Consider the following 24,060-nt stretch of genomic DNA (forward strand, 5'->3'; position numbering starts at 1 on the left):
AAAGAAAAAAGGGTGGAAAGGGAAAGGAAGAGGAACGACGGAAGACCAGGGAAGGATGAAGGAAAGAGGCTTTAGTCAAGTTAAAAAAGTTTCCTTTCTTCTTGTTAGGAAATGGTTAACACTTTGAGAATGCTTTTGTCAAACACACACTGTTGCAAACAAGTATCTTGTACATATAAAAGATGTCTGTTTCAGAGTGGTAAATATTCCATACGTATAACATAGGAAAATAACAGTCAACATGGAGTTAAAAGACAGCAAGTCTATGCCATTTAAGTGACAGGATGAGCTGTGCAGAATTAAGGAATTCCTGTGTAAATTGACAATAGTATTGTAGGGAAACGTGAGATCATTTGAGAAATATGGACCCTAAATAGTGGGCTTTGTGCTATCAGTATCAGTTGGAATTATTTTAAATTGAACTGAGGTTTTATTTGTGCATAAAATGTACAAATTATAGATGTTTGAAGGATGTTTTACACCTGTATCTAATGTGCAATCTCCAAGATAAATATATTTTCTTCAAGCATTTATCTTTTATGGCGTAAATACTCAAAATTAATATTATTCTAGCTCTCAGAAATGGAGGGTGGTGGTGGTTGCTGCTGTTGCTGCTGCTGTTGTTCTTGCTGTTGCTGTTTTTCCTGCTGTTGCTGTGTTGCTGTGGCTGTTGCTGTTGTTGTTGCTGGTGTTGCTGCTGCTGTTTCTGTAGTTGTTCTCATCATATGGTGCAATAAGCACACAAGAATTTCTTCATGACAGATAACTTAGTGTCCTGAGTTCATCTCCTTATCTCCCTTTCTCTCCCAGTTTCTATGGAATCAACTGTTTCGTTTTCCACATCTGAGGAAACTCATGTGACATATTTCTTTCCGTCCTTAGGTTACTTCTAGCATAATGATCTCAGATAACTTTGGTTCTCATAAAGGACCTGAATTCATCCTCTTTTCTGACCGACTAATGCTCTGTTGTGTGTATCTATCAAATTGCCATTGCTCAAGGCCTAGACATTGTGACCTATGCCAAGATGGTATCAGTAATTTTGTGAAATAATAACAAGGAACCTTGTCTCATAGACGACACATCAGATGTTCTAATCTGTTTAATATCCCCATGCAAATGTGATCCCTCTCACCTCTTTGTAGAGGTGACTTTAGTTTTTATGCATCTCAAAGATTACAAATTCAACACGAACCTAGTTTTTGATAATCATTCATGGGAAGACACTTGATGCTAGCATCTTTTATGAAGCAGCCACCAAGAAATGTCATAATGATAACATTACATCACGACTGTTTATACCAATACATGTAATAACACAATTTCCTATATCTACATTTTAACACAGGGAAACACAAATATTTTTAATCTGAGCTGAAATCTGGAAAATCAAGACAAGCATGTAGATCTTCTGGCTGTTTAGATGACAATTAATAAGACAGGAGAAGGGGATGTCCTCCTTCCGATTCAGACTCCAGTGTAGGATTTGGATACGGGGTTTGTGTTCACCAAGCAGAAATCAGAGTTCATCACCATGATCTTTCACTGATTGCCTTTGGTAACATCTGTTCTCTGCTTCCTTTGCTCTAATGTGAATGATGTTTTTAAAAATGTAAACTGAGTACATCTGTCTTCTCCTCCCTTCATAAATCCTGATGGTGGGGGTACCAGGTAGGTTGTTCAGCATCATGAAACAAAGGGAAAGTTACACTAGACCTAGTCCTCATGGGACATTGCATTTTTCATTGAAAACCTTAAAAAGGAGATTGAGAGGCCACATTTAAGCTGTAATTTCAAATGCAAAATAATATATAAGGGTCATAAAATTGATATTATTATTATTTAATTAACATTATTGAATACTAATTGTATTTTTCTTAGACACTAAGTGTGCGAGTGAAAGTTTAAAGAATTTTTTTAAATTAAAACAAAGTATTACATTGCTAACATATGGGATTGCAATTTATATATCTTTTTTACAAGTGTAAATTAGCCATTATTCTGTCTATACATATTTTAATTGAGAACGTATAGTTTTCTCCCAGCTATGACTGATCTCCCTTCCTGTGTGCTCACTCTTGCCACTTTTAGGAAATAGTCAACTTCAACTGCCGGAAACTGGTGGCCACCATGCCTCTCTTTGCTAACGCGGATCCCAATTTCGTGACGGCCATGCTGAGCAAGCTGAGATTTGAGGTGTTCCAGCCCGGAGACTATATCATTCGAGAAGGAGCTGTGGGGAAGAAAATGTATTTCATCCAGCATGGTGTGGCTGGTGTCATCACCAAGTCCAGTAAAGAAATGAAGTTGACAGACGGCTCTTACTTTGGAGGTTAGTACAAGGTCTCTGATCACACAAATCAAACTTCTCTGAAATGTCTCTCTGGAGGCCTTCGGAGGCACTGCGTGTTTGGTGATGTCTAAGATGAGCTTTTATTTGAGTTCTGGAGGAAGCAGTACCTATATTTGAAGGTGCCAAGTTCCACTCAGGTTTAAGTATAAGCCAGTTTATGTGTAACCAGATAATACTGGCTGAAAACACACAGAAAGCGCCCATTTTTTTTCTTTTCCAAAAGTCCCTAGAGTATCGGCTGACTCTTTCCCTAGCAGTTATAGGGGTTTCCTATATTGCTCTTTCAAGATTTTGAGTTTTTGTTTTTTTAGTGTGTGTGTGTGTATTCCTTTGTTTTAATATACTATACACAAGAAGTAACGTTCTTCCTTGACTTTTTAAGGATTTATGGCTATAGAGAATAAAGTGGGAAAGTCTAGAAATCTGTCTTTAGATTTCTTGCTAAAAGTTACCATCATCATTGTTGCTCACATATAATGGACAAAATCCATGGCATCCCCTGTAGCACTAAGCAGAGAAGCCTGTTCTGTGCTTGAGCAGCAGCTTACATTACTGAGAAGCCTCAATATCTGGCTTATTTATAACATGGACATTGAAAAGTTCATGCGTATGCATGTGTTCAGCAGTGTGCGTATTATAAAATGACTGGGTGATACATACGCTGAAAAATAAGTTGGCGACTTTAAAGTACACTATAATTAAGACTGGATTCGTGGGGCCAGCAAGATGGGATAGCAGGTAAAGGCACTTGAGGCCAAGATGGCTGACGTGACTTGGATCCCTAAAATCCACAAGGTGGAAGCAGAGAACTGAGCCCAAAAAGCTGTCCCCTGACCACCACACATGCTCCTTTGCATGCATCCCCCCTCACATGAGTGTAAAGAAATAAATGAAGTAAATGAATGGAGAAATGTGTTTGTGTTAAACTGACAAGCATTGTCACACTTCAGCTTTATAAGTATCATGAACGAGGTTTCTTCAAATACTAAGTCAGGATGGGTTCAACCTCTGGTGAACTCAGCCTACCAGTGAAGATTACTGTGATGAGACAGAAGACCAGGCCCAATATAAAAAATAATTTTTCCTACTGTGTGACTTAGTGATTTGAATCTTTGTCCACCACAGCTATAATTTGTGGTGATTTGTATGACCTTCTAGATCATGTTGGGTATTAACTTTTGTTAATCATTTAAGGAAGTAAATTCAACTTGATCCAAATCTTCCTGTTCCTACCTTCTCCCTGGCTTATATTTCCTCCATAATGCCAAATTACACTCAACATTATGATCAACAATGTTTTCTTTTGTGCTCTGGATAAAGCTTCTTAGACTTCATGAACTGAGCAATTTTTGATATTCAGTCCTAGATCCTCCTGAAACTTGCTTGTTGGCAAATTAGATTGTAGTAATGTGTTTTGAGAGGAAGAGCCTGATAATAAAGCTCTGCTCTCCTCTGTGCATATAATGCCCGTGGAGCACTAGCTCTACAAACTACTGTTGGTGTTTGACACAATTGGGTTATTCTTTGCAGAACTTTTTCTCTCCCATTCCTTATTTATTAACTTCTTATATCTGCCTATGAAATGTAACCGAATTTCTTTATTTTAGGGCTTACATTGTTCAGAAGTTCCATCACATGGCACCTATGTGCCCTTTAAAGTGGGGTTTTATTGGTTTGTTCTTTACTCAGATTGTTCTGTTTTTCTGTTCAGTGTTCAAAAGGCTCGTGGTGAAAATTTTTCTTTCAGTTGAGAGCTCTCCATGTGTCCGAAGAGTCCTTCATTCAATTGTTGGATGCTAGTGTATTATATCAAGACTTTGTCACTAAGAATATCCGTGCTACTTTTCTAGCATTATATCCAACATTTCTTAGCTAAATAAAGCACGGTTGTACACATCAACTTGTGGATGGACACACGTGTGTGTATGTGTACAAAGATAACGCTATTCTGTCAATGTATATATTTTTTTTCTATGACCATCTACATCTGTATAAAGCTAAAATGAGTTCCTACCAATATTTTTAAATTTAATCCATTACCATGTGAAACCATCTAGTCCAATCCCTATTGTATTTGTTACTGTTCATTTAATAGCCAAGATGCCATGTCCCTTGTAAATGTGTGCTCAGTTATACATATATAATTACATTTATAAGCTGGAGTACAGTTGTATGTATGTGCTTCACCTCCATTCTTACAGTCTCTCATGGACTTCCAAAGGCACCAAGGTTAGCATCTATTTCTCCTGCCCTCTCGGTGACACTGTGCCACAGAGTTGTAACACACTTACACTTGTTTGTCACACTCTGCATACCACCCAGTGTCTTAGGGTTTCTATTGCTGTGGTGAAACACCAGGCTCAATAGACAAGTTAGGGAGGGAAGGGTTTTTTAACTTATATTTCCACAGGAACTCATACCGTACAAGAAGCTGGAGACAGGAGCTAATACACAGGCCATGAAGGTCTGTTGCTTACTAGCTTGGTCTACATGACTTTTTAAGCCTCTTTTCTTATACAACCCAGGACCACCAGCCCAGGGATGTCACTACTCACAGTGAACTGAATCATCCCCATGCAATCACTAAATATAAAAATATGTCCTACAGGCTTGCCCACAGCCTGATCTTATAGAGGAACGTTTTTCAAATGACTTTCACATGACTGTAGTTTGTGTCAAGTTGACATAAATCTAGTTAGCATACCTAGTAATGCTCTGACCTCATAAATTGCTTCTCAGTTTGCATATAAGATTGTGTTAAAGAATTCCATACATTTTACAGATTATCATTGTCCTGTATACACCCTCATTTTAATGTCAAATCTCACTAGTCTTGGAAAAGAAAGCAAAATAAAACGCCCTGTATGTTGCTTACCTGGTCCTATCTCTTTTAGAGCCCATAGCAATCGCTGTTATGATTAAATTGAACCTCCAATTTCAATTGTAAAATGCAATGATGAAGGAAAATGTGGGCTTTGACATTTACTTTTTAGGAAATGACCTGGATACAGTCTCATTTTAGCTATAGAAGCTATGTTACTAATTCTTTGTTTTTTCTTCATGGGCAATCTTGATTTCTCCATGAAGATAAATTTTTTCTGCCTTCCCAATTGACATACATGAAAATTTCTTTTTACTGTCTTTTTTCACTAGAAGACATTACCAGCATTGGGTTAAGCTAGAGAGAAATGAGGACTACTATTATCATGATACTTACTTGGGAAGAAACTATCTACATTTTTGCCATTAACCATAATACTAGTTGAAAGATGTTTTGAAAAAAACATTTAGGTATATTGCTTATATTGAGAGTAGTCACCATAATTATTTTAAATAATAAATAAAATATCTACTTTGCCCATTTTTTTTTACTGTGCGATCTAGAATAAATATCTTTATTTATTGTTATGGGTTTTTACATTCTAAATAAAATAGAGGATATTTTCCTTTCATCCATTAACTTGTTCTGTAGTTGATCACATTTACTGTGATTATGGTTTTATGATTAATGAATTTTTATAAGAGATATTACTCTTCTCTTTTCTACCCCTTAATGTATTGCCTGGGCTTTAAATAGTGCTAATGCACAGTTCACAAAATGGATTTGTGAACAGCTTCTCTCTCTGTTCCTATTTTCTGAAAAATTACTTTGAAGAATCGGTTTCACTGCTTCCGTCACCGTGTTATAGAATTCTCTAACGAAAGCATTGGAAGCGAGGATTCATTTACGCTAGGTTATTACATATTTATTCAATTTCTTTATACCACAGATATAATGTTTATTCAGCTTACCCATTCTTCACTGTGTAAATTTGGTTAGTATGATTCATCTACAACCTTATTCAGTGTTATCATCAGTAAAAGTTCTGAGTAAATGAGCAAGGAGCAGGTGCTTGATGTCTATCGGGCAAACGTATAGGCGATAGAGATACTGGACTGAGTACAGGAGATCAAACATCCTGCGATTATCTAATTTTTAACTTGTGATTGCCTAAATAAAGTCAGAAGTTCCTAAAACTATAAGCTGATTTATTAGCAATGAAGAAAAATGCTTTAGGAAACTTAAAACAGGGAATATAAGAAATGTCTCCCGTCCCCAACAGCCATGGAAGAAATTAGAATGTAGGCAATTGGGAGTAATGGCTTCCAACTGAGTAGTGATGATAGGCATAAAAATAGGCCCTATGGTATTTGCTTTCACTGTTTCAGTCAGCTTGGTGGTGAGGTGGTGATACTCAAAGAGTAAGCTATGGGAGAAACTGGCTGGCAGGTAGGGAAAAAGAGCTCCCAGATTCCTCTTTGGAGATAAACTCTATAATCTTAAAGTTCCCTTTACAAGTGAGGATATTAAAGTCTCTCCACAAACATCCAAGTCCTCTGACTTTTATAATCTTTCTGCCCCTTTTCCAAGAAGTTTCCTGAGCCTTAGCTGTAGGGGTAGTGTTTTAGATGTATCTACTGGGGATGAGTGGGTACCTCATTGTTCTTGGTATTTTGAGCAGGTGTGGCTTTCTGTAATGATCTCCAGAAGAAAATAATAATAAAGGAAGCTTCTTTGAGGAGGGGTGAGAGTTATACTTACCTGCAGACATTAGAACAAGTACCTAGAATGCAGCTAGATTACAATGGTTTAGGAAAGGAGGAAATGCTCTAGATTTCTGTGGCGTCCCCAGGCATTGCTAGTTCACCAGGTTTAGAGTACTAGACATGAAGTTGTTCTGATTGAATGAGTCTTAAGCCCAATTATATTACTGTATGCTGGTGCCAAATTACTTTGCACCATAATGTTCCTTGCTGTGCCTCATATAGGACAGGAAACCTGCACTTATGAAATGCTAACACCATGGTAGTCTAAACAAGACCTGAAAAATGACAGCAATTGATAAGCAAATTTGAATGGAAGAAATCTAATGAGGACCCATCCCTAAATGAAGAGCTACAAGAAACTAGTGATTACAGAGAGTAGGAGAATTAGTCTTCCTGAGAGATAAGCCTCCTAATTGGGCTACCCCTCCTTGACTACCATACAGTCAGTGCTAAAAACACATTCCCTGTAAAAATACATTTCCCTGATGATTAAGGACTTTGAACATTTCTTAAAGTGCTTTGTGGCCATTTGAGATTCCTCTGTTGTGAATTCTCTGTTTACTTCTATAGCCCATTTTTCGATTGGGTTGTTTGGGGTTTTTCTGAGGTTAACTTCTTGTGTTCTTTATATATTTTGGATATTAACCCTCTATCGGATGTGGGTTAATAAAGATACATACATATGTACGTTCATACGTACATATGTAAAAACAGCACTAAATTAATACATATATATGAACAATAGTGGATGGACTCTGCAAGCTACGTGTATGTGTGTGTGTGAGTGTGTGTGTGTGAATAATAAAGGCAGAGAAATAAATAATAAAACAATAGAGATAATACTTAAAGGGAAAGGAGAGTTTTGAAGCAGAGGAAGGGGAACATAAGTAATATTCACAGAGGAACAGTGAATAGTAATAGGGAAGTGAAAATGATCATAGCATATTATATATATATTTATGATATTTTGAAATGAAACTCAATATTTCTTAGCAAACGCTAATAAAATGGATAGATGAATCTCTAAATAACACATAAAGGAACTGGAGGTCATATCATGGTGTTAATCTGGCTGTATACATGAAACAGATCTCAGCCTTCTGTGAGTTCTGACTGTGGGACCTCTGCTCCAGAGGACCATGATTATCCTCTCGGATAGAGATGGAACATTTGCACAGGCTTCTCTTTCTCTTCAAAGATGCCAATTATCCTTTAATGTTGGCATTAGGAAAGGTTCTTTTGAAATCTCTTCTAATGCCCTATCTAGTCTTCATTAAATTAATTATAGTGTTAAAATTCTGGAGAATAGGTAAAACCACTCCATTCATCATTAAAATGTGAAATTATATATCTCTGCACCAAAATTTTGTGACTTAAAGAAAATTTTCTGTATTCCCAGAATAACGTATTTATTGTTATGAGCTCTGTCATTAAATCACTTCTTTGCGGTGTTTAGTTTCCCACGCCAAAATGAGGTCATCTCACGTTCCACAGCCAGTGTGTGATCCATTGGTCCTAATGTCATGGTAAAAAGAAACAATATACTCATGAAGGAAATATTTCCTGTAATGATTCTTCAGTCCTGCTATGTAGTGTCTGACAGTCTGCTACAAACTGGAAGACATAATCTGATTTTAGCTCCTTACTGTGGAAACATATATCTTTAGAAATTTTACTTTCAAGAATACAGTGATCCAGATAGCGTTCAAGTGATATTATTATTATTATTATTATTATTTGTTTTTATTATTTTATTATTCTTTTTTTTTGTACTCCAGATTTTATCCCCCTCCCAGGCCACCCTCTGACTATTCCACGTGGCATTTTAAAACTTACAAAAACAGGATGAAACAAACAAAACAAAACAAAACAAAGCAAATAATTCAAAACGGAACACTAGTAAACCCCAAAACTGGGACCAGTCATGAGGCCTCAGAGGACTAAAATCTCTGTAGTTTATTCCATCGTTCCTCTATTGCGTTCTTTTTAAAAAGTTGTGCTCTTTTTGAAGAGGGTGTAAGGAACCTGTTGATGGTGAGGTCGCCATTTTATTCCTTCAAGTGACCACCTTCATTTGCTAAGGAGTCTAGTAAGTGACAAAGCAATTCGTATTTTTCTTGTCGTTTGCTTTTGAAACACTTTCTTAAACCCTTTGCTCCAGGCTAAGTGAAGCGATTGCTTCAATGCTGGGAAGACGGCTCTGAAACCTCTTTGTGAAGGACTTGGCCTATTTACAAATAAACCATAGCTCATTTTTGTGGGTTCTTAGTCCTGGTACCAAATGAACTTAGATTCAGGTAGAAACTGAAAGAGCATGTTCAGAGATTGAGAGAAAAAGAACAAGGACGACAACAAACAGTAAATCTTATAGGAGATTTTGAGGGAATAGGGGAAGGAGATGGATAGAGAAGGGGGAGATAAGCCTTTCAATTAAAACTTAAGAAACTGGACATGTGCTGAGATGAAGGCAACGTTTCATAATGGGAGCAAGATTGAGAGAGTGAGAATGACCAGAGGGTCAGGGAAAGAGATAGATTATTTAAGAAAGAAAGAAGGAAGGAAGAAAGAAAGAAAATAAGAAAGCAATCAAGTAAGTAAGCACTACCAAATTAGGAGTGGTCTAGAAAACTGAGGAGAAAACTCACCAAGAACAGGTCCACACAGTGCATGATCCTCTATAAGACATTCGTAGCATCCACTGCTCTGACCTTTGTATCTCATGGGCTTTTTGTACAGTTGCTGTGTTCATTACAGAAAGCCCAGTTTTTCTCTGAAAACTCATCGTTGAGGTTATAATTATTCCTCCAACATCCTGTAATGTCTTTAGGTAAAGCAACTTTCCTTGGGGTAGTCTCCTGGCCTTATGAGTGACAGACAAGTCTAGTTGGATTAACTTTGCAAGGGAAGACAATACTATGCAATGTCTTAATCTTTAGTATAGCTCAGAATAACATACGTCCACCAAGCTTTAATTTCCCTTCTTTTAACGAAAAGATAGTAGCTTTCCCTTTATCGGTCTCAACCAAACTATGATATCCCCACTTATTCAGATTATTTTAAATCCTTAAGAGAGCCGTTTCTGAAGCTTTTCATCTACTGTTACCAGGAATTGCAGAGGGTGACTTAACTGACCATGTGGTGGGGTCTGAATAGCCTCTAGGCTTATTAATGCTTCTCTAGCTACCTAGCACTGCCCCCTCAAAGTGTTGAGACCCAAAAAATCGTTTAGGATATGAACTGTTAGTCAATGTCGCTATGTCCTGAAAAGTAAAAGAAAAAGGTCACAAGAAACCTGTGCCCTTTCAATCCATCTATCGTTGGTGACCTCTAGAAAAACAGAACTGCCAAGGACCAAGGACAGTAGCAGTTTCTGTCCAAGACTGGGAACAGAATTGCTTGCTAGCCTTCAAAGCCTGTACCCTAAAGTTTCCAGATAAGTTTCTGTCTCATGTTCTCAACAATTAGAGAGAAAACAAAGGTAAACCTACATTCTAATTCCACAGTTCTGTTACTTTAAAACTCATTTATAAATGAATCAGCCAGCACACATAAAGAACCAAATCCCAATGCCTGATACACTTAGGAAAATCATGATGACCATTATGGCATTTTATTTTGAAGTAATAGTATCTGTATCAAAAATTAGCACAAAGCTAATTTTGTAGAGAAGAAGAAAGCTTTATAAGTCCCCATAAATATAGATGCTTCTGTATTCATGGAAGGAACCATATTTGCATCCTTTTAACTTAGTGATAAAAGCTAAATTTTAGTCCCATTTTTTCTAAAATCCCTATAAGTCAAGGATACTTTCTTAAAGTGTAATTTTCACTCATCCCTATTTGTGCAACATATATTCTGAAGTTCCTAAGTTTTCATATCTATCAATAATTGAGGAAGGGGATGCTTTTTACTGAAGCGAGTGGTTCTATAGCAAGCTGAAATAAGCCTGACTAGTTACGGTTTGCCTTAGAATAGAACTTTCCTTGAATTTTTAAAATGTATTTTTCTCCTCTATTTGGAAAATATGTTAATGTTTGATTGTCAATACTCTTTTGATATATATATGTATATGTATACATATATATATAGTTTGTGTTATTTAAATTCTATGTTTTTCAATAATAGGCTAACATTATGCCATTAAATCAATTTCTGTTGATGACAAACTGATGGAAGGTTTTATTCCCCCTCCAAAGTTAGTATGCAGACCTCAGAGGGTAGAAGAAAGCATGGCTTTCTCTGAAGCTCGTAGAGGAACCAGCAGACAGAATATATACCAACATATGGATATGAATTAGCTTTTTAATGAATCTCATCTTTTCAGTCTGCTCATCCTGTGTGTAAGATATGTCTCAAGTGTAATATTTTTATATATCTGCTTAGTACTTCACTCCCGGTGTTCTCATAGCATTCAATCTATTCAATTTTTTTTTACTACTCTCAAGTGCTAAATTAAGGATTTTCTGAGATTAAGACCTCTCTTTAAAAAAAAAATAAACCATGGAACTGAAGCAAACTGGTCAATAGTCATCAACACTAAGATTCTGGCACTGTGAGTGGACTCATAAGAGATGAGTGATTATGTGGGTATATTTCAACTTGACTACACTTTCAGCCATTAAATTTTCTTCTTTCAAGGCCCAACACTCAAGGAGCATTCAAGTAGCACATTCAGTTGTTCCCTATTTAAGCTGTGCTTTCATTTAAAAAAAAAAGAAACCAGCACAAATCTAATGAGAAATTGAACTACAGAAAAAAATAAAGGGAGCATATGGTCCAAGAAATTCAAACGTAAACCTTCTAAACTTGTTTTCTAATTTTGAACTAACCTCCCTACCTTAAGACCAAATAGTCCAGCTCTATTCTTTAAGACAGAAGATGCCGAGACCTCTCCTGTCCAGAAGACACTTCTGTGGCGTTGTAAGTGTTTTATGTCCATTGCGGGTCATTAAGGTAATCACTGACCACATACAGTTGTTTCTTCTAATAGTGCAAATTTAATAAATATTATGCTAGCTATTAATGTTGATACCTTTATATTTAATGCCAGGCCTAATATATAATTTTTACTAGGTAAACACGTGGCATCAAATCTAACTTTGAAACATTTTTGAATGTAGTTCTCAAGTGGTTGTTTTGTTTGTTTTTAGGGTTGTTGTTTTAAGACAGGATCTCATGTAGTTGAAGCTAGTCATCAGATAACTGCGGAGCCAAATTGTGGTTCTTGTGTCTGAATGCAAAGTTCTAGGAATACAATTATGTATCACAATGCACAGCTGGGAGGATTATTTTATAAACATTCTACGGCATTAAAACAATTCTTTAATTTTAATGAATGACAGTATAATTGTGTACTTTTAAAATTTGTGTATAGCTGAATTTTCAAGTGCAGAAATGCCTGCCTGTCTCTCTTACATGTGTAAGCTATTTAAAAACATCATTAGTATGAGTCATATCATTTCATCTCATCATTTTTGGTGATGCCTATCTTAAAACTCACTCAGTTTTTGAACATTGTTTGCCCACTCCCCTAATTTTATATGTTGAATATCTAAGCCTCAAATGATGATAGTTTATGACATTGGGTTTTCCATAGTAAGGCTTTTATCTTTCCCATAATACGAGGATATAACAGTGGTACTCTGCCACCTGCAAGATGACCACTGGAATAATATGAACACGTTGGCATCTTGATCTCAGTCTTCCAACCTCCTATTTTACAACTGTTTTTCTGTTGTACATGCTTTGCCCAGCATGTGGCTGTTGCTATAGCAGCTGAAGTAGACGAAGATGGTAATGAGGAAAACAGCAAGCTTCCTTCTTGATCCCTTCTTGTTTTTTACCCCTGTGCCTTGGCTCTCCAGTCTAATTTCAGAGTCTCAGTATAGATTTGCTTATAAAAATCTTGTGCTACATGACAAATCCGTTCATCATCTGCCACAGTTGGGTGTGAGTAATGAGCTCGCATTAGCAAAGTACTGGGAGTTCTTTGAATAAGTTGTGAAAACTATTATTCTGTTGTGACACTTTGTTAAAAACATTATCCTGCTTCATAAAAAATGAGGGAGTGGTGTGCATCTGAAGAGATAGTTTCCCCAAAGTGTGTAATCACAGCAGCTTCACTGAAGAGCTCAGGTTCTTTACTTGCAATGCACCACTGTCTGCTCGCACCTTTTATTTGCACCCTAAATTCCTAAAGCAAAGGGAGTTGTGTTGAAAAAATCTTTATTCCCAACCCAGGGTTTCTACTCTTTCTTTGACTATTTAAGGTCTGTTCCTGGACACAACACACATACACATACACACACACACACACACACACACACACACACACACACACACACCTTTATATTTACAACAAGCCTTAAATTACATGAGAACTGGGCAGATACCTACCCTCCATGATATTAGAATCTACTTTCCTATTGAGAGGCCCAAGTCATTACTTACTATGTGTTATCTAAGCTGCTCTTAACTCTAATTGGCCAGCACTCAGAGCCATGTTTTTATGGCTCACCTAAACCAAGGCAATTTCTCTCTCCTCTAACTTCTTTCCTCCTGGGTCTCTTCTTACCCCACCTCTCAGAATCCTAAACCCCACCTATATCTTCTTCCCAGCTCTTGGCTGTTTTCATCTTTATTTTCCAATCAGAAATAATTTGGGGTCATGGTCACTCAGACTTACATTCAGATTCCAGGTCTTGGGAGCCTACAATTAACATTATAACAGAAACAAGACCTCTACAGAGTTGAAATAATGATCATTGTTGTTATCCTTCAAGACATTAAGTTTAAATTTAGAAGCAACGAAAGAGTCTCTGACTTTCAAAACAACACTTTCAATGTATGGAGTAATGTAGGTATACAAGATGCTCACATCTTTGACACTGTAGTATTTCAGTTTAACACATCCTACAGCCATATCTCATAAGAGCATGAAGAAACACTGAGCGAGTATGTCTATATGTATTTCTTAAACTTTCTTTTTGGCTTGTTTTCTTCGTTTTATCCTATTCTTATTTGTTTTTATTTTATTCTATTCTTATTTTTTCAGCACCTGTTTTTTTTCTAATGAAAAAGAGAAATAAAGGGTGTGAATTTGGGTGGGTGGGAAGGTTGGGAGGACCTAGAAGGAGTTGGATGAGGAAAAACCATGATCAGAATATACTGTACAAATATATATAAATATATAAAGTTTCAAAAGGAAGAAGCACTACTTGTGAGTAAAGCCCTGACTCGACTCGGAACTATGCTGTTTGAGTAGGCTCATTTGGAAGGCCCTGCTGCTGCCCTGCTGAGTTGCACTGCTGGTGGACAGATGGCTGGTTTCTCACTGTGCCCCCATTTCAACTCCATCTCTGGCTTGCTTCTTCGTTTCTGTGTGGCCTTCCACTTGTGCTGACAGGAGATGCAGGCAGCTCATTCTGGACTATCTTATGTGTACTCTTAGATTTAGACCTCATTTTGCATTTGAAGGTCCAAATAGCTCTCACCATAACAAGGATTGCCCTTGATTCAGCATGTGTCACCTGTTTGAGGAGCTTCAGCACGCTTCCTCTCTCATAATATTCCAAATTAAATTAACAAAGCCTATATTTAGGATCAAATCTATAAAAAGATTGTGAAACAGCATGATGTGGCAGTGAGCACAGCATCCACAAAGTCAGGCTCTAGTCCCATGGCCGTAGGGGAGGACTAAATGCACGTCTCTGAGTAATTTGTCTGAAATCCAAGAGCTCAAGACTATAGTCTGTAAAATGAGATTATTAAGTCATACACCTCCTATGGTGCCTTCAAGCTGAACAATTCATTGGAGTGGCATTTGGGGGAAGTGTGATTGACCAACTCTTTCATTTTAGATGTCTAAGCATGTAAAATGACTTCTGAACTATATTTAAGGCCATGTTAGTTTTTTTTTTTTAAAGAAAATGCGTAGTTTTTCCTTAGGATGTTAACACTATGCCACTTATCTAGAATTTTCACACAAAGTCAGAGAAGAAAGAAATGAAGATGTCTATGGTTTGAGGTTTCTTGAAATATGTTGAGAGGGAGGGGGTAATGGATTTAGGACCTGGATCTTGGAGAAGAGGAGGGTGGTGTCTCCAAGACTCTGTTTTGTATCTGTAAATGTGGATCAGTGGTAATTCTCCCCACATTAGGTTTGCATAAGGAACTAAATGATTCAATATATCTAAAGTCTTTAAAACAGTACATGCTTCCTGTATGTGCTGTGTGTTAGGCATTAAATATGCAGAAAGGCCAATGTCCTATAGAGCAAGAGAAACACATAAAAGACATGGCCAAGAAATTATTGATTTGGTGCTCGTGTCAACTGAACGATGTGTGCATTCTCCTGATTGTGTTTACCTGAATCTGGTAGCACTGAAACAAAGCCAGAATCAATGTGCACTGTAGACAATGGGCTATGTGGATGGAATAAGTAATCTTAGAAGATTTTTTATGTAAAGCTTCAATCTTTTGAATTATATTCACTTCCCTACATGCACATATACGTACAAACAAATATACATAAATGATATACTAGAGTTTTCCAAAATTAATATTCCCTAAATTACCAATCTTAAGGTTCCAGATGTGATGCTAAATAATTGTATAAATATAATACTATTCTATCATAATAAGAGATTTTGAAGTTTTCAACAATAAAAGAATGAAAATGTATGAGTTAAATGTAAACATTATATACATACATACTATCCCATTAATTTTAAAGCTTTTCATTTTCATGTGTTATTTAAAATATATCAGATTTCAAATTTTTAATTATCAGTTTTGGAAAAAATATAAGAATGGAAATATTTTTTAAAAGGAATGTTCCAAAGTAATTTTTCAATTGAAAATGAGGAGGGATCTAATTCATTATTCTGCACATTTTGTACAAATAAAAACAGCAAAAATGGATGGGCTTAGAGAATGGTCTTGACAAAATTTGTTCCTTCAGAGCCCTATCTTAAAGTTTTAAGTATATTATATAAAAGGTATTAGCAATGCTATTGTTTTCTAGTAGTTCACAAAAACACATAGATGTTGCTGTGAAACCCACTTTTGTATACAAATCTACACATTCTCTCTCTCTCTCTCTCTCTCTCTGTCTCTCTCCCTCTCTCTCTCTCTCTCCCTTATTGCTTATTGCTAATTAAATCTGCATTTACTAAACTTAAGCATGCTAGTCAAATGGATTATATTTTACCTTTCTCTATGGAAATACTTCATGGTTGAAGTTTCTTGGAGTGTGAAATTGCCAACTAGGATAGCTAAACTTTAGATAATGAAATAAAAAGTGTTCAGTCATATAAATTGCATTATGTCACCTGATTTTACAAAGTATAGCAAACTCATTGAAGTGGTAAACTGTCCTTAGCCAATTTTAAATGCTAGAAGTATTTTTAATTTGCCTTTGTACTATATGCTATTATGAAAAAAGTAGGGAAATTAATATTTAGATGGTATACATGAAAAGTTTCCATAGATGAGCTATACACTGTATATAACCTACAAAAGAAAAAGGAAGTATGAGAGATATACCTCTCTGTATTCAACAATAGTAACTCATCAATAGCATCTTACATTAATATAGTCATACCAGACATCAGTGAGAAAGTCAATCAAATACTAAAAGAGATCAGAAACTTTATCTAAAACACTCCCAGTGATTTTTTAAATCTTAAATTTACTTTGTATTGCAATAATTCACATGTTGTATACATAGTTATGTATCATCCTTGTATATAGATTTATATTAGTCTAATTATCTATATTAATTTATATTACATGGAATTTAAGGCACTTGTTACTGCAAAGCATCGCTGTGTTTTCTGCCTCAACAGAGGAGTGAAACATTGATATAGTTCTGCTTGATTGTTAAAGGGCAAAAGGTTAACAGAGACAGTAAAATGATTGTGTTTCTAAATTCTAACAGGTCATATATTAAAGAAAGTAGTAAAGCTATTATCAATATCATTAGCATTTTACAATAATTATGTATGTTGTCTTGTAAATATGTGCCAGTTTCTTTGTATTATTAGAAAGAGACTGATATGGGGAAACATTAAATTTTCTATTCTAAGATTCTTAGAATTGACTGTTTATCTCTCTTCTCCTTTCTTCTCTCCTTTCCTTCTCTCTCGCCCTCCTTCCCTCCTGCTGTCCCTCCTCTTCCTTCCCCTTTGCTTCTCCCTTCCTCCTCTTTTTTCTCCCCCTCTTCCTCTTTTCTCCCTCTTCCTCCCCATACCCTTCCTACTCCTCCTCATCTCCCTTCTTCTCCATTCCTATATTCACTTTATTAACTTAAGGATACCATGATTGGTTCCAAATATCTTAGGTTATCACCTTGGTTAGACATTTAGAAATGGTCCCAAGAGAGCATACAATACTAAGTCACCTAGAAGACATCATCAGACTGCCCATACTTGAGGACCTTCTAAGTCTGTAATACTTTCTCACTCTTACAACTTATATTTGCTGTAGAAATGTGTTTATAAAGGGACAGTAGAGTGACACAGGAGGAATAATATGAAAAGCATCAACCTTTCACTCTCTCTCATTCAGGGTAACTCCATTTATGTTCAGAGTGGGATTTAGTAGATTGTGCAGCATCACCTGGGTAGTTGAACACTGGCTGTCTGAACATCAGAAGAGCAAGGCTGCTAATTCCATAAAGCTGATTATCTAGCAACCCCAATGTAGAACTTAAGACCTAGAAGATTCCTGGAGAATTCTTCAGTCCACATTGGAAGGATAAAGAAGATACATTTTGATGTCAGTGGAGGATGCCAGCAGCATAATAGATGTACTTACCATTAAGAAGCAAAAGCAGGCAAGAAGCACTGTTTCCATTGACTGCTGTGTGTCTGGATCGACCCCCAAAGATACCACCAACTCCAGGGGAGGGCTGCCTTCAAACACAAGGCTCTAATTTTGTAACTCAAGATACACACAGTGAAGAGAGAGCACAGACACCTACAATTGTCTTTTAATCTCAACATTTATGAGATAGCACAGGTACTAAAACAGAGCACACAAGCACACATAATCATATATAGAAAATAACTAAGTAAATGTAATTAATAAAGAAATGGTATTGTAACATCAATCATTATCCCCTTTACTTCAGCTATAACTATGAACTTTATTAAATATTTTTTGTTATCAACATACCTTTTATATAGTTCTTTAACTATATAGTTTTAAACACTCAAATACCCCATTTAAAAAGGTATCATCAATTTTATCTTGGATATTCTGACCTTTGGGGCTAATATCAGTGAATGCATATCATGTGTGTTTTTTTTTCTTTTTTTTTTTTTTCAGAGCTGGGGACCGAACCAAGGGCCTTGCGCTTGCTAGGCAAGCGCTCTACCACTGAGCTAAATCCCCAACCCCTCATGTGTGTTTTTTTATGTTTGGGTTACCTCATTTGGGATAATTATTCCTAGTTCCATCCATTTGCCTATAAATTTCATGAAGTCATTGTTTTTGATAGCTGAGTAGTACTCTATTGTGTAGAAAATGTACCACATTTTCTGTTTCCATTGCTCTGTTGAAGGACATCTTGGTTCTTTCCAGCTTCTTGCAATTATAAATAAGGCTGCTATGAACGTAGTGGAACATGTGTCTTTGTTATATTCTGGAGCATCTTCTGGGTTTATGCCCAGAAGTATAACTGGGTCCTCAGGTAGTACAATATCCAATTTTCTAAGGAACCTCCCAACTAATTTCCAGAGCGGTGGTACCAGTTGGTGATACCGATTGCTATCCCACCAACAATGGAGGAGTGGTCCTCTTTCTCCACATCTTTACAAGTATTTATTGTCAACTGAGTTTTTGATCTTTGCCATTCTGATTAGTGTGAGGTGGAATCTCAGGGTTGTTTTGATTTGCATTTTCCTGATGTCTAAGGATGTTGAACATGTCTTTAGGTGCTTCACCACCATTCAACATTCCTCAGTTGAGACTTCCTTGTTTAGCTCTGTACACATTTTTAAAAATTGGATACTTTTTATTTGCATTCCAAATGTTATTCTCTTTCCCAGTTTCCTGACTATAAGCCCCCTATCCTTTCCCCCTCCCCTTTTTCTATAAAGGTGTCCCCTCTCTACAACCAGCCTCCCCACTCCAGATATTCCCTTACACAGAGGGGTCCAGCCTTGGCAGAACCAAGGGCTTTTCTTCCCATTGGTGCCCAACAAGGCCATCCTCTGCTACATGTGAAGCTGAAGCCATGGATCTGCCCATGTGTAGTCTTGTGGTAGTGGTTTAGTTCCTAGGAGTTCTGATTGGTTTGTATGGGGTTGCAAGCCACTTCTGCTCCTTCAATCCTTTCTCTAATTCCTTCAAAGGGGACCCCATTCTCAGGACAATGGTTTGCTCCTAGCATTCGTGTCTGTATTTTACATGATCTTGCTGAGCCTCTCTGAAGACAGCTTTATCAGGCACCTATGAGCATGCACTACTTGGTTTCACCAATATTACCTATGTATGGTGGATACACACACACACACACACACACACACACACACACACACACACAGGCTGTATCCCCAGGTGGGGCAGGCTCGGAATGGCCATTCCCTTTAATCTCTACTCCAAACTTTGTCACCATATCCCCTACGATAAATATTTTTGTTCCCCCTTGTAAGATGGACTGAAGCACTTTGGTCATCCTTCTTCTTGAGTTTCAAGTGGTCAGTGGATTGTATCTTGGGTAATTCGAGCTTTTGGACTAATATCCACTTATCAGTGAGTGCAAACCATGTGTTTTTTTTTTTTTGTTTTGTTTTGGTTTGGTTTTTTTTTTTTTTTGATTGGGTTACCTCACTCAGAATGATATTTTCTAATTCCATCCATTTGCCTATGAATTTCATGAAGTCATTGTTTTAAATAGTTGAGTAGTACTCCACTGTGTAGATGTACCACAATTTCTGTATTCATTGCTCTGTTTAAGGGTATCTGGGTTCTTTCCAGCTTTTGGCCATTATAAATAAGGCTGCTATGAACATAGTGGAGCATGTGTCCTTGTTGTATATTGGAGATCATTTGGGTATATACCCAGGAGAGTTATAGCTGGGTCCTCAGGTAGTGGAATGTCCAATTTTCTGAGGAACCTCCAGACTGATTTCCAGAGTGGTTGTACCAGTTTGCAATCCCACCAACAGTGGATGACTATTCCTCTTTCTCCACATCCTCGCCAACATCTATTGTCACCTGAGCTTTTGATCTTAGTAATTCTGACTGTTGTGAGGTGGAATCTCAGGGTTGTTTTGATTTGCAATTCCCTGATGACTAAGGATGTTGAATAATTTTTTACTTCTCAGCCATTAGATATTCATCAGTTGATAATTCTTTGTTTAGCTATTTGAGTCTCTGGAGTCTAACTTCTTGAGTTCTTTGTATATTTTGGATATTATCCCTCTATTGGATGTAGGATTAGTAAAGATCTATTCCCAATCTGTTATCTTAATGACTGTGTCCTTTGTCTTACAGAAGCTTTAAAGTTTTATGAGGTCCCATTTGTTGATTCTTTATCTTAGAGAATAAGCCATTGGTATTTTGTTCAGGAAATTTTCCCCAGTGCCCATATGTTCAAGGCTCTTCCCAACTTTTTCTTCTATTATTTTGAGTGTATCTCATTTTATGTGGAGGTCCTTGATCCACTTGGCATTGAGCTTTGTACATGGAGATGAGAATGGATCGATTATCATTCTTCTACATGCTGACCTCCAGTTGAACCAGCGCCATTTATTGAAAATGCTATTTTTTTTTTCAACTGGATGGTTTTAGCTCCTTTGTCAAAGATCAAGTGACCATAGGTGTATGGGTTCATTTCTGGGTCTTCAATTCTATTGCATTGATCTACCTGCCTGTTTCTGTACAAATACCACGTAGTTTTTTTTTTCATTACTGCTCTGTAATCCAGTTTGAGATCAAGGATAGTGATTTTTCCCAGAAGTTCTTTTATTGTTGAGAATAGCTTCCACTATCCTGGGTTTTTGCTTTTTCTAAATGAATTTGCAATTTGCTCTTTCTAACTCTGTGAGAACTGAGTAGGAATTTTAATAGGAATTGCACTGAATTTTGGAAAAGTAGATTGCTTTTGGGAAAGTGACCATTTTTACTGTATTAATCCTGCCAATCCATGGGCAACGGGGATTTTTTCCATCTTCTGACATCGTCTTAAACTTCCTTTTTCAAGGACTTGAGTTCCTGTCATACAAATTTGTACTTGCTTGGTTAGAGTCACACCAAGGTATTTTATATTATTTTTGACTATTGTGAATGGAGTCAATTCCCTAATTTCTTTCTCAGATTGTTTATCCTTTCAGTAGAGGGAGGCTACTGATTTGTTTGAGTTAATTTTTTATCTAGCCACTTTGTTGAAGTTGTTTATCAGGTTTAGGAGTTCTCTGGTGAAATATTTGTGTTCAATTAAGTATGCTATCATAGCATCTGCAAATAGTGATACTTTGACTTCTTCCTTACCAATTTATGTCCCTTTGACCTCCTTTGGTTGTCTGATTGCTCTGGCTAGAACTTTGAGTACTATATTGAATATATAGGGAAAGAGTGGGCAGACTTTCTAGTCCCTGATTTTAGTGGGATTGCTTCAAATTTCTCTCCATTTAGATTGATGTTACTTACTGGTTTGCTGTATGATTGCTTTTACTATGTTAAGTATTGGTCTTGAATACACAGACTATATGGAGCTCAAGAAGAAGGAAGACCAAAATGTGGATGCTTTAGTCCTTCTTAGAGGAGGGAACAAAATATTTATGAGAGGTAGAAGATAGGAGGGATTTGGGAGGAAGATAGGACAGGGAGGGGTAAAGGAGGGCAGGATCAGGTATGGGAGAAGACTAGGATGATATACAAAGGGTCAGGAATTTGAACAGAGGTATGTAGCAATGGGGAATGGGGAACTGGGAGTAGCCACCAGCAAGTCCCAGATACCGGGAAAGCAAGAGGATCCCAGGGCCCAACTGGGATGAGATTAGCTGAAAGGCCCAACAAAGGGGAGAAAGAATCTATAGAGACCTTATTGAGAGGTTAGACAAGGTTCCTGGTTGGGGGAAGGTGCCACCCACTAATCTCCAAATTTTTAACCCAGAACTGCTCCTGTCTAAAGGAAATACAGGAACAAAGTGTAGAGCTGAGACTGAAGGAAAGACCATCCAGAGACAGCCACACATGGAGATGCATCCCATATACAGATACCAAACCCAGACACTATTATCTATGCCAAGAAGTACATGCTGACAAGAGTCTGATATAGCTGTCTCTTGACAGGGTCTGCCAGAACCTAACACCTACAGAGGCAGATGCTCACAGCCAATCATTGGACTGAATGTGGGGTACCCAATGAGGAGTTAGAGAAAGGACAGAAGGAGCTGAATGGGTTTGCAATCCATAGGAAGAACAACAATAAAAACCAACCAGACCCTCAGAACTCTTACTGACTAAACCACCAACCAAATAGTACACATGGAGGGAGCCATGCCTCCATCCACATATGTAGCAGAGGATGGCATTGTCTGACATGAATAGGAGAGGCCCTTAATCCTGTGAAGGCTCAATTCCCTAGTATGGAGGAATACCAGGGCAGTGATTTGGGAGTGGCTGGGTGGAATAGTGAATACACAATTGAAGCACAGGGAGGAAGGATGGGATAGGGGGGTTCTAGAGGGGAAACTAGGAAAGGAATAACATTTGAAATGTAAATACATAAGATATCCAATAAAAAAAAACAACCTGTATCCTCAAACACAAATGAAAGAAAGTTCAAGGGAATGATCCAGAGCCCATGAGGAACATCTAATGCATGTTAAAAATATTCCTTAGGGCTGCTGAATCAGTCTCTTGGCATATCTACTTCGCAGAACTCAAATTCCTGTGTGTCACAATTACCATGTTTTAGGGGCATAAACATCCACCTTGCCTGTTTGGTGATGCATATGGCTTATTTTAGGAAACAAAACTTACAACTTCTGCCATCATTAGATGGAGTATCAATGAGCACAGTCCTTTGTTGATAAAAGTGTGAAAAGATAAACTCTTTTATCTAAGTTTTGTAGAAACAATCTTGAGAATTTTTACCCCTCAGGAAGTACAGAAAGAATATGAAGCCAAAATAAAGTTTTTAAAACTGGGCACTCAAGAGATTCAATAAATACGTGTTTAAGTGAAATATCTTTACAAATGAAATACAGTGTCCCCAAAGTGTCTAGACCTAGATTTCCTGAGAAATATGTAAGGAAAATAAAACAATTCCCACTAGCCACCTAGTGAGAAGTCTATAACAACATAAGAAGGGTGAAAACAGGAAAAGGGGCAGCATATGAAGATGGGAAATTTCATTTCCAGAGGACACTTTTCAGAAAGATATTTTAAAGCTAATGTTCAAATTCTTTATATTAGCTGTGTGCATTGACCCACTTGTGCCTGAAGCAAATGTTGGAGGCCCTGACATTAGCCAAGGAGAGAAATACAGAGTTCTTGGAGAGAAAAGAAAGGACTGTGTAAGAACTGACCTCTAAGGGTTGGCTCTGTCATTGTCTCTGAAAAAATAATTCAGCCTTTCAGGGAAAGATTTATCTGAAAATCTAAGGGCATTTCCATGACTATAGAGATTTGGATTTGACTCTACCTCAGCTTTATTGTGTTGTGAATGTCAGAAAAAAGTGAGGCTGATCATTGAGCTTCAGAAACATAAATGGATTAAGCCGGGAAGAGAATCCTGAAGATAAATAACAACTACATATTAAAGCACCTAAAAAATAAACAATTGGAAAGAGATTTTAAAAATGCTTCCTGCATGCTCCTCTGATCACCATAGCCTGTATATTTTATTATTCTATTTCATGCCATGTTTTTTGAAGCTCCTATTTTTCAAGTGATTAATTTGAAGTTTCTCATCTAATTTTCTAGAATGTAGTTTTATAAGAGAATAGAGGTAAGCATTGCATCTTGTGTATATCTTCTAGAACGATGTGATTCTAGAGATGAATTAGGACCAAACTGGAACTTTTTTTTTTTGATGTATGAATGATGAAACTTCTGAGTTGAATTATAAATTCATTACATTCTGGTTGGTGCAACTCAATCCA

At 37.0% G+C, this 24,060-nt stretch overlaps 1 protein-coding gene across 1 annotated transcript in view; it reads left to right on the top strand.

Annotated features, from left to right (window-relative positions):
- Hcn1 (hyperpolarization-activated cyclic nucleotide-gated potassium channel 1) overlaps positions 1-24,060 on the top strand; it is a 404,097-nt gene that overhangs the window by 349,460 nt on the left and 30,577 nt on the right. The window contains exon 6 of the mRNA NM_053375.2: positions 2,092-2,332. Within this exon, the coding sequence (NP_445827.2) occupies positions 2,092-2,332 (241 nt within the window). The remainder of the gene's footprint in view (positions 1-2,091; positions 2,333-24,060) is intronic.

Source organism: Rattus norvegicus, chromosome 2, assembly GCF_036323735.1.
Source record: "Rattus norvegicus strain BN/NHsdMcwi chromosome 2, GRCr8, whole genome shotgun sequence".
Taxonomy (NCBI): Eukaryota; Metazoa; Chordata; class Mammalia; order Rodentia; family Muridae; genus Rattus; species Rattus norvegicus.